Source organism: Pseudopipra pipra, chromosome 11, assembly GCF_036250125.1.
Source record: "Pseudopipra pipra isolate bDixPip1 chromosome 11, bDixPip1.hap1, whole genome shotgun sequence".
Taxonomy (NCBI): domain Eukaryota; kingdom Metazoa; phylum Chordata; class Aves; order Passeriformes; family Pipridae; genus Pseudopipra; species Pseudopipra pipra.
The window spans coordinates 10771119-10783147 of NC_087559.1; the positions used below are offsets into that span (position 1 = coordinate 10771119).

At 45.6% G+C, this 12029-nt stretch overlaps 1 protein-coding gene across 5 annotated transcripts in view; it reads left to right on the forward strand.

The window, feature by feature from the left end:
* SLC41A3 (solute carrier family 41 member 3) overlaps positions 1-12029 on the forward strand; it is a 30119-nt gene that overhangs the window by 12640 nt on the left and 5450 nt on the right. For all 5 annotated transcript variants that reach the window (XM_064667488.1, XM_064667489.1, XM_064667490.1 and 2 more), the window contains 7 exons: positions 361-432; positions 1223-1367; positions 3458-3604; positions 6211-6355; positions 7051-7130; positions 8935-9069; positions 9863-10011. In XM_064667488.1, the coding sequence (XP_064523558.1) occupies positions 361-432; positions 1223-1367; positions 3458-3604; positions 6211-6355; positions 7051-7130; positions 8935-9069; positions 9863-10011 (873 nt within the window). The remainder of the gene's footprint in view (positions 1-360; positions 433-1222; positions 1368-3457; positions 3605-6210; positions 6356-7050; positions 7131-8934; positions 9070-9862; positions 10012-12029) is intronic.

Below are 12029 nucleotides of genomic sequence, written 5' to 3' on the forward strand. Positions count from 1 at the left end.
CTCAGGAGAATTTGGAGCTTAACAGAGCAATTTAGGAGGAACAAAGAAGGAAAATTGGTTTAGTTTGTTTAGCTTTTTCTCTGTGTGGGATGTGATGGATATGCCCAGTCCACATTTAGCTGAGTGCCCTGCAATACCTCTGCACCTCCAATGTGAACCTCTGATGCCCCTGGGACATTGGGCTAGAGCATGATGGAGAAGTGTCAAGAAGCAAGCGCAGGGAAGGCTGGGGGATGATGACCTGCAGTTGCCTCTCTCTGACTTTCACAGCCTCTTTTCCACAGGGACCAGGTGAAACTGCCTTCAGCAGCCACCTGTGCCACAGAAACAGGCTTTCAGGGTATCTCTCTTGACTCCTAGGCTAACACTGGACAGATGGATGATGCCCAGAAGCAATGGAAAATGGCCACCTGCAATTTAGCCCTTATCCAGGTGAGTCACTTCAGCTGGGGGATGAAAAAGTCCCTCTTCTCTTGCTATGCTGCAGAACAACAGCATCTCTTCCCAGCAGTGCTGAACCCAGAGCAGGTGATTTGAGGTGGGTATTCTCAACAGAGCCAAGCAGAGCCAGGGCTTTACTTCCAATAAAGCTCTGTGTGACCCAGACCTTGTAGTTTAGCTGCAAAATACATCTAGACATTCGTTGTCTTTGTGGGCAAACTGAAATAATAAAAAAACTCCTTTTGCAGGGGGAGCTATATCACAGTCCCTGTTTCACAACAGCTCCCAGATAAAGCCTGACAGTGTTTGGGAATCAGCCTTGGGCAGGAGGGGAGAGGTGGGAGAAATGTGTCTCTTGTAGCTCTTTCTGCTTGTTAAAATCCAGCAACTAGCCTAGAGTTTTCACATGGCAAGACCACAAGGCTTGCAACGTGTGTCTGTGTGCTTTCCCTTATCTCCTTCCTCAGCTTTCAGGAGTGCTGCCTTGATGGGGATCCCATTTTTGTGTTGACCAGGGCTATTCCTTTGCTGATGGACTCAATGTCCTTTGCTGAAATGTTATCTGGCCTTTGCAGACCTTCAGAGTTTTTCTCCAAACTTTGTCAGGATTTCTTTTGAATCTAGTGGAGCCTCACAGGGATGCTGCTTAAATACATAAGCAATCAGCATCTGTGCCAGGCTGTGCCCTCTGAGCTATGTGACAGCACTGCAGTCGTGTGGAGCCAGGGCTGCCTGGAAACAGAAGTGGATGATTGCTCACCAGCTGTCTTTTGATCCCCAGGTCCAGGCCACTGTGGTGGGACTGCTGGCTGCTGTTGCTGCTGTGATCCTGGGGGCCATCTCTAAGGGCTCTGTGGAGCTGAGCCAGGCTGCTGTGCTGTGTGCCAGCAGCGTGACCACGGCCTTCATAGCTGCGCTGTCACTTGGTGAGTCTTTTTGGTTCCTCACATCAAACATGCAGCAGTCAGGTGTGGAATAAATTGCCTCTTCTGCTGGGGAGACCAAGCTGACATGCCTCTGCTCTGGCAGAGGGAGGAGGGATGCAGGGAGCATGAGTCCTATGTGTGCTGCTTTCACTCTCTCTGCATCCTGCCTATGCTTCTCTTCTCCCGTGATCTGTTGTTCGCTGGACTCTTGACACCCACAGCAGCAATCAGAATGTCCTTCACCTGACACACCAAAAATGCCCCATGCTGTGCATGGAAGTACATAAACATGCACATACTTACTCCATGTCTCCTGGGTGACACATGAGACATCTACACTGGCCCTTTCTCTAGGGGAAGGTGAACTAATATCATGCACAAAGCAGGAAATGGAGAGTCTGTTAGCAGACAACTCCAGACCATGCTCAAGATGGACTTGGGTCACCCAATACCCTGGGCAGGGTTGTGGTCAGCCCTGTGGCTTGCCTGCTATGAGCTCACAGCTGGGCACTCCTCCTCCCTGGCTCTTCCACTTCAAGGGAAGTGTGATGGGCTGGATGGTAGGATCTGTTCTGAGTGGCCTGAAGATCATCAGTTTGTAGGTCTGCCATACGAGGGCAGCATGATACCCTGAATAGAGTCAGCTGGCAGAGTCAAATAAAGCAAGTTTTCTAAATGAAAGGAACAAGTTAGAACAAGAGCATATCCTGAAGCTGGAGTCAAAGGGTGATTGTAGATGCCTTTCACGAAAAGCATGGCATGAGGCAGTTGTTAAAAACAGCTTTCATTACTCTTCCTTACAATCTCCCTGCTTGGTGTGATACAGATAGGCTTTGTTGCTGTACTGTCACAGGCTTGCTGCTGGCATTAGTTTCTTCCCTGGACATGGTCACAGGCAGCCTGTGTGTGGGTGTGCACAAGGGGAAGCTGCTATTTTTATGGCCAGGGAGGGAAACAGCATGAACTCTGCTGTGGCGAGGGGAGTGTGGGTGTCTAGGATGACTCTTGTGGAAATGCCATGTTGTGTGAGGATGTGTTTCTATATAGGGGATTTTGTATCAAGGAAGGTGCACATGTGGCATTTCTTATGGGAGAGCTGATCATCCCCTGTATGGTCAGCTCTGGTGCGCTGTATGGATAAGCACAGAGGAGTTGTGAGCTGGAGAGAACCACCATCTCTTGAGCTTTCTTTGCTGTGTACTGTCAACCATGGAAGGACTTTGAAAACATGTCATTTGTCTTGTCTTAAGGCTGTCCTTGCTAGTCACACAGCAGTGGAGGCTAGCCAGGCAGGGTTTATTCCAGTTAACTTATCCGCAGGCCTGTGAGAGATGTGATGGCTGAGAGATTCCCACATGTTCATCAGGGTTTGGGGTTTGTATTCCTTAACTCACCTGGGCAAGCAAAACTTCCCTCCTCTCCAAGAATGCCGAAAAGCAGCTGAATTTTCCAGGTGCAGCTCAAAGGACAAGGGAAGAGAGGTGATGTGGGCCATCTCCATAATGCTCAGAGCATCAACATTCACACAGTGCAAATTAAAGCAGCCCCAAAGGCTCTGGGGCATGAGGGGTCAGTTTGATGGATGGACTGAAATGCTAATGCAGGCTACTGTAAAGAAGCTTGTTTCTCCCTGGTGATTCAAACTTTGAGAAATTTTGGTCTAATATGGAAAATATCTTTGTGCTGTGGAATCCAGAGCAGGAGATGGCACTAGGGCTGCATGCCTGCTGTGTGCTTATCTCTGAGTGTGCTTCGTGCTTGGTCCTCCTTCAAGGCAGCCGAGATTAGGCTGCTCAGGAGGGAAGCTTCTACATTTGGGCTGCCTGCTGGTATCTCCTTTGATCCCTGGAATTTGCTTGTGTGCCTCTGGGCCTTTGGAGCAGTTCATAAGGGCAGTCATGCCCTTCAGGTTGGTGAAAGCAAGAGGGCAAACTCCTGAGGATGTCCAATCTCCAGCTGCGTGGTGCTGGTACGGGTAATCTGCTTCTCACTTTTCTTGACCCCCATGTCCCTCTGGGAGCCAGAACAGCAGCTCTGGGGTGAAAAACAGCAGGATACATTCTCTGATGCTTGCTCTGTGTCTTCTCTAGGTCTGGTGATGATTGGCGTGATCATCGGAGCAAGGAAAGTTGGGATCAACCCAGACAATGTTGCCACACCCATAGCAGCAAGCCTTGGAGATTTGATAACCCTTTCCCTGCTGGCGGGAATCAGCAGTACACTCTTCAAATACATAGGTACAGTGTTTAGCAGGGAATTGCAGCTCAGCAAGGAAGGGACAAATCCTTGTGAAATTACTGCAGGGCACTTCCCTGTTTCTGGCATGGTTCAGAATGGAGGCCGTTGTGCCACTGGGGTAGAAAGGTGACCAAAGAGGCTTTTTCCAGAGTTTCTATTAGTAACAAACTGGAAGGCAGATCTCTAAGAAACACAACTGGGGTCTGTCAAAGAAATGACCAACAGATACTGTGCAGCTTTGGAACAGAAGGTCGGCATATGTGACACTGACTCTGTTCCTGGATCTGTCACTAGCCAAGCATAACTATTTTCTGTGTGTGGGTAATAGCAGGTCCTTCCTCACAAAGCAATTTCAGGGGTTTAGCATTTGTAAAATATTCTTGTACCTTCTTACATGGGGAGTCAAGGATGACATCAAATTGGAGGAAGGCAGACTGCAGTGTTTCATGTTTGCAGGACTCTAAGTAGGACTTATGGCTATGGTGTTAAACTGTGCTGCTGATTGGCAAAGGCTTGGGCATCTGTTGATTCTGAAAAGCCCAAACATCTTGCTACTTGGTGATATATGCCTGACTGTTGTTTTAAAGTGTTAGGCTATTTACCATGAGCCTAACCTAGAACAGAAATGGGAAAATAAAAAGATCAGCAAATTCAAAACCATTTGACACTCAAACTGTTGCTTCAGACTGAGCAGAAGCAGCAAGGCAGCTGTTCTCAGTTTGCATAACTGGTTCCATATGTAAGCGCAGGCGAGGGAGGGAAGGAGCACACACTGAAGGGAGAGGCCTATGAATTGCTTCTGTCCAATCCTCCTTGAGCTTCAGAGTGCATTTTTTTTAACAGGCTTTTTCCATGACGCCATCGCACCTTCCTCTGTAAAGCTAGGTTGTCTTTCAGTCAATACACCTCAGATAATATCTCCTAGGGAGCACAGGGCAGAAGAACATAATAACCTTCATGGCTGTGAGCAAAGGGAATTTGTGGAGTTTTCAGAGTAGTTTAAATACCCTCTTGAGATTGAAAATACTCATCATACGAACACCAAGTCTTTGAGAGCATGAAGTGAAGCAGGTAGGAGGAAGGCATTGCTGATGGTGGCTGAATAAATTAATTTCCCTCCCCACTGTGTAGGAAGGTATGGTCATGCTGTGAAAACTTCTGGGTCCTACCAAAATGTATCCTTCAAAAATACTGATGAGACTGTAAGTTTGGAGTACTATGTGCCACCTGATGCAGCACTATTCCCTTTTGCAAAATACCCTTTTGCCAGTGAAGATTTTAATTTTTTTTTTAAATTGACTCTGATCCTTCTCAGTCCTGCATAATGGAGGTACAAACTGTGCCAGAGGGTTTCAGCTTGTTTATGGGCTGTGTGTGAGGGAATGTGGCAGAACTGGAATGTGGAGACTGAAGGCCATTCATCCCACCAGGAGTCTCTCTGTGGGCTTTGATAAGGTTTGATAGACTCCAGTGCTCTGTGTCTGCATTATTTAAGAAGGAATTAATTGCTCAAAACATCAAGGGGTGTGGGTAGGAGACCCAGAATAGCAGCTAAGTTTATCATACAGCCCATCTGCCCTGAATGACTCCAGGGGGTTAAGTGCACTGACACAACAGTGTTTACAGCTGTTTACACCCCAGAAGTGGTTGCATTTCAGCACCAGCTAAAGCCACTTATAAAGAGTGCACCTCCTTGTATAAGAGCCCTTGATTCATGGAAGATGTCATCACATCAGTGCTATCTCATCCAGGTAGCCCAAGGCCCTGGCAAAGACATTTTAAAAAATGCACACTTTGAGTTTGCTTTATCTCCCAGATTACCTGCAAAGTTGGCATTACATCCCACTGCCTTTGGCCCCAACACAGAGACCAGATGGAGAGCTCTGTTGATGAAGCAGTTTTGTATCGAAAGGGTTGGCATCAGCCCCATTGCTTGAAGGTGTTTCTCGTGCTTCTAAGTCATATTTATTTTCTTTTCGTGCTGCACATTTGCTTATTTTTTGATTCCTGTGCTTCTAAAAATCACTTCAATTTTATGCCTCTGCTGAATGGAAAAAGGACCTAATGGAAACACATGTAAGCTAGCACAAAAGAAACCCCAGATCTTAACTGGCTTGTACGTGCAAGAGAACATTTGTTCCTATAGAGCAGACCAGCTGTTCAGCAATTCTGCTGGCTTGCCACCTAAAGTACCTCTTACATCTTGTTTTAGGTGAAGGTGTGAGGTGTCTGCCCTAAGTGTGATACAGGAGTTTCCCCCTTGCCCTGCTGTTTGATCTGTACCCTGGAGCCAGAAATTTTGTAACTTTTTATCTTTCTTAGTTGGAGATGGAATTGGAGACTTGCTCGTCTTCAAATATAACTTGCTTTGAATCCTGCTGATTTTCAAACAGCATCCTCTAGCAGTGAATTTCAGGGATTTAGAATGGATTTCTGTGGTGGAATGAGGTGGTTTTGTGGGGAACATCATGGTTCATGTGATTTTTCTGCTAACAACTCGGCTGGAGCAAGAGTCCCACTGTCTTTCTTCCCATCTTTGTGCAATTTGATTTTGGCAACCTGTGAAGCTATGGGCGTTTAATTCAAGATTTCTTTTCCTTGCCAGATGTGAAATACCTTTCTCCTCTGATCTGTGCTGTCTTCATTGTCATGATCCCTCTCTGGGTTGCTATTGCCAAGCAAAGCCCTTCTCTTGCTGAAGTCCTGAAATCTGGATGGCAGCCGGTTATTGTTGCAATGAGCATCAGCAGGTAAACCAAGGAGCAGCTCCCAAGCCCACACATGTATTCACACTGCAGAGAGACCCTGTGCTCATTTAGAAGGCCATCAAAAGCAAAACTGGAAGAGAGAGCAGAAGGGTATTGTTCAGAGCTTCTGAGCCACTGGTGGCCCTTCCACAGACTGTGAGATAGCAGATAAGGAGCCTCCAAATCACTGGAAAAAGCAAATCATTTTAAGTCTCACACATCCAGGCACCACGTGGGTGCAAGCTAGGAAACAGAAAACAAAGATGATGACCATCACAAATTGTCAGGCTTCAACTTCATTTTTATCCAGCTGTAAAAAGAAAAGACTGGTTAATGCAGAGCCAGGTAGTTCATTCCTCCTGTGCTGCATGTTTCAGATCCAACTGAGATCCAGGAGAGAATTTTTAAAAACTTCTGAAGCCGGTATAGAAGTGTGAAAAAGCTTTGGGGAAGGGTGATAAAGCTTCCCTAACTACTACCAGTTTTGCTTACGGGAGGGCCAGGAGGTCTCTGTGAACTCATTATGCCATTAACAAAAACTGTAAGGTTACCTGTTGGTGGAGACTGAGCTGTAAAAGGAGTACCTGAGCAAATCAGTCCAGCCCTGGCAATGGGGAAGATGCAGTAACCCATCTCAGTGTGCTACTTTCACAGCATAGGAATTGATCCACACTCACTGCCTGTCCTTTTTTTAACAGCATTGGTGGGCTCATCCTGGACAAAACTGTAACTGACCCAAACTTTGAAGGCATGGCAGTTTTCACACCTGTGATTAACGGTAGGTTGGGCATGGGGGGATTCTCTGCTTTTATTTATACCTCCTCCCCAAGGGTTGTGGTATCCACTGTTGCCCCTACACAGAGGTCAAAGTCCCTCCTCCCATCATGAGTGGAAGCAAAGCTACTGGTCCCCATTACATCCCTGCTTACTCATGTCTTGAAGCATCTCTGGAGCAAAACAGCAGGCAGAGCTGGAAAATACTGGCAGAGCTGTGGGAAAGGTTAACAGCATCTGATAGTTGTCTCTGAGAGCTACATTGACACTGTTCATAACATCAAACCTATTAGGATGTCACAATAAATCCATTTTCCCTTGTCAGTCTCCCTCCACTTGGTAATTTGAGCTGTGAAATCATCCCCTATACAGGTTGTTGAAAAAGATCAATATGTTAAGATTAGATATGTGTATGTATATAAAAGATTATATATATGGATTGCATATAGAGGGATTTATATATATATATATCTCAACACCTTTTGTGTGTATATTTATATTTATTGGAATCCTCACACTACTTTTATACACACACATATCATTACAAACTGCTGGGGATCCTGGTATCATTGAAGATCCACTGGTTTATTTTTCTGCTGTTATAATGTTCCTGTAGGACAGGCCCATTCCAAGGGAAACCCACGTTCCTAGGGTAGGCTTGGCCTCATGCCACTCTCAAAGCATGGTGTCCTCTTGCAGTGTCAGAGGGTGTCACCCAGCTGTCACCTTATTGGATCTGTGTAAAGATAGCCACCTTGCTGACAAATCCTTTCCAGCACTGTTACCCAAAAAATCTGATTGGGAGAGTATGTCAACAGCAGTTTAGTTGAACAGTGATTGACCCAGACATCGCCCTGTGGGGGCAGGTGACCTGTTTGGCAGAGCCGGTGGCAGAGTTGCTCAGTGCTCTCTGTCTTTGCACAAGTAGCTCTTCACCTGTGCAGGGGAGTCCTGCAAAGCGTGGCAGTGCAGGGTTCAGAAAGTTTCCATCTTCAGCTACAGTGACATAGCCTTAGTATTTGCCTTTTGATTCCCATCTGGAAAATCTCATATTTAATGATGGGGAACTTTCTTCTTCAAGGAAGGGAAAACATGAGAAGCCTGCAGCATCTGGCTCCCTTTTATCTTTTCTGTGGCATTTCTACCCTGAAAATACTCAGGGTGGCGGAAGTTTACTCTGTAGATCATTATTCCTCTATTTTCTACTTGAAAATGTATCTGCTTTTTCATGTTTTCTGGAATTAATCAGTCTGTAAGGAATTAATTTCCTTTTAATTAGCTAGCATATTTGGGCTCTAATTCATTCTCGTGATTTCTTCTCATTTGACAAAGTCAGATGCCTTGATACAGACATATAATCACTCTCTGTGATGTTTGTTGTCTTTTAAACAATAATGGTTCTCTGGATGAGTAAATCCAAGAAGTGGCCATGAGCAGCATCTGCCACTGCCTGCACTGCTTTCCCCAGGTGTTTTTAACAGGCTGTGTCAAACCAGGTGCAACTACATCATCTCCAGAGGCCGTGTGGCATTTACACCCAGTGCTGGGGAGCAAGGGAAAAGGTTTTCAATACTGCAGTCAGAAGGAGACGATCACTGGAACCTTCCTGATTTTTAGAAGCTGTTCCTGCAAAGCGAATAGCCCAGCATCACCTTGACGTGTGGGATCAGACTTCCTCTTTTCCTCACTGCTGCTCTCTGTGAGCTTGTAAGTGAGTGCAGATCGACTCATCTTGGGCTAGGTTTTAGGCTGATGTTTCCTGCTGTGCTGAAGGTGTTTTACATGTTTTCTGTGTTTTGCCCTCATAGGTGTTGGAGGGAATCTGGTCGCCATCCAGGCCAGCCGAATTTCTACATTCCTGCACTTCTGGAGCATGCCTGGAGTTTTGCCGTACAAGATGAGGCAGAATTGGCCCAACCCATGCACCACATTCTTCTCATCAGGTAGACCCTGAACCCTAGGTGTCCATGTCTCAAGGCCTGTCACCACAGATAGCTCCTTTACCAAGCCTGGTTGGAAAAGGTCTAGGTGGGTTTCAAAGGCAGAACTTCCCCCTTACAGGGAAAACACTCAGATCAGAGAAGAAGCATCTTTGCAGTGGGCAGTGTGAAAAACAGGCTTGTTCACTGCTCACTGGCATGGAAAGAAAGTAGCCTTCAGGGAGCACTAAAGAAAGTAATTGAAAAAGAATCTTAGATTCGATCTAATAGAAAGTCATTTTAACCATGGCCAGTCTAGAGCCATAACCTGTGGATAGAAGGGTGAATAGACCATAATCTTGCTGAAAACCAGCAATTTCTCCATCTTCAGCATTGGATATACTTAAGCATCAGCAAAATTCGATTTGGGTCTGTTGTCTTTATAGATTGCAGATTCCTCTTGATTTTCCCTGCTGGGTTAGGAATCAGTGCTAGATCAAACTATAATCTGGGAAAATGTGTTGCAGCAAGACAGAGCAGAAGTTGTGGGAGGCAGAGAGCAGCTGAGAGGAGTGTCTGCGAGAATTGGAGTAGATCAGCATGGAGCTCACAGTCCCTGACACATAGTTTCAGTGCTAGACAAAGCTGCTGGGCTGATCCTTCAGATGCTCCTGATTGCTTTGTGATCTAGAAAAGGCATTAGCAATGTTGCTGGTGGGAGGGGACAGCCCCAAGTCTATGCAATAAATATGGATCCTGTCTTCCCCCTACCCTCTGCAGCTGCTGTTACCCCCCTTTCTGTCTCTGTCCTCTGCAGAGGTGAATTCCAAGTCAGCTCGGGTCCTGTTCCTCCTGGTTATCCCAGGTCACCTCGTGTTCCTCTACACCATCCATCTGCTGCAAGGAGGCCACACGTCTCTGTCCTTCACCTTTGTGATGTTCTATCTGACTGCTGCTTTGCTGCAGGTAAACCTCAAACTCTCAACAAAAAGGAACCTCTCAGATAGCAAGAAAAAAAGCCTTCTCCAGGCTAAACAGGAGTCACAGTAAAACATCCAACAGCAGCCACCCTTTTCTGTCATTTCAGGTGTGCTTCTACCAAGCATCATGTACCTTCTGTGGGTCCAGTAATACTTCACCCAAGTTGTGAGGGTCTAGTTTCCCATATGAGCATGACTGCAGTTTAGGGTGAGTGAGGGATCAGATGTGAGATGAGGAACAAGTTCTTGTCCTCCACTGAGCTGCAGTAAGTGTGCAGAGACACATTTAGCAAGGAAGTACCTTGTTTTAAAATGTTCACTCCTTGAGTCCCTAAGCTCCAAGTATTTCTAGGCTGCCACTTGTCATTCCAGGAAGAGGCAAGTGAGAAGCAGTGAGCTCCAGCCAGCAGGTTTCCTCGCTCATTTTGGAAACCAGTGTCACATATTATGGGAATCCATCGGGGCAGGGCCATGTAGGTCAAAAGTGAAGGGAAATCCCAGGCCTGAGCAGTTCATCTTTGAAAATAAAAGTTCTGGATAGGCAATGGGCAGTTCATTCAATTTGTTGTGCCTCTTCTCTTTTGCTATTTGTCCTGCCCTGTAAACTTTGTCATCTCACCCAGAAATGCATGTGGCTGTTGCCTGAACTCACAGAGGCTCTAACTTCACTTGCCCTTTTAAATCAGTGATTCATTAATTTGCAGGGTGAGGTGGCTGACTCTCACTTTGCCTTACAAGCAGCGACGTGTCTTCGGGTGAATTCCTTCTGTGTGCAAACAATCAGTTTCTCTCGACCTTTGCACAACCCTAAGCCCAGCAGCACAGCCACAGTTGTAAAGGAAAATATTTATTCTTCTCTTTATGCATCGAGGTAACACCTCAACTAAAGCCAAGCATGAAAATACACAGAATAAATGACAGCGTAAAGAGCAGCATCCCAGCAACACCACTGACCCTGAAAGATTCCCACGGAGGCCAGTGGAGGAGAATGCATTCAGCCTGTTTATTTTTCCCCCTCCGTTATACTTTATAAAGAAAGACAGAAAGAAAGATGAGGGGGGAAGTTTAGGTCAGCTGGAGGAAGCCCAAAGAGAAAGATCAGAAGCCTAGAAAACATGACCTCAGAGGAATAATTGAATGGACAGGGGTTAGCTAGTCCAAAGAAGAGAGGCTTGAGAAAAATATGGTTAATATCCTTTAAACTACCAAATTTTTGGAGGGAGGGGCAGAATAACATTTACTATGTGGTCAATAGGGAGGAAATATGAAATCATGGATTTCAAATGGAAAAAGGCAGATTTATGTTAGACCTTGGGAAAAACAGAAAGAGAAAAAAGAAGCCATGGGACTGATTGCTTAGAGTGTGGCATCTCCAGCTCTGAGGGTTGTTTAGCACAGGTTAAGCAAATTTTCCATCAGGCGCATTTGATCCTGAATTGAGGCAAAGGAATGATCTGTGTAAAACTCTTGAGTTTCCAGCCAGCTTTAGTTTCTGTGATTCTGTTATTTAATTTGCTTCCCCCACCTCTCCTCCTCCCTTTCCCTCAACCAATTTTCACCTTTAGAAATGCCACCTCCAGCTTTGGTTCCTGATGTGCTGTGGTCTCCCATGGAGGGACCACAGATGTGGAGAGCAAACTCCCCCTCTCCCTTCTTAATTCAATTAACAAGACAGTCTTTAATCTTTAACCGAAGCATTTTTCTTCCATCTGTTTATCAGAACTGGGAATGAAATAGGTATTAAAAGAAATCACAACAAAGATTTTTAAACTATTGAGGTGAAAAAAAAGAGAAATTATTTTATTCTTTTAACATGTCAGTGCTGCTTGGGATAACTTTGATGTAAAAACTGCCTCAAACTCCAGTTGTCCACTGAGACTTTTAGGAAAAACAAAGTACATGTGATCTGAATTTCTAATGGAAAAAAGAAGTTATCCTTTGGGGTTGCCCGCATATTCAGAGCAGCCCTGTATCTGGTGGAATGAACGGGAGCAGTCCAATTCA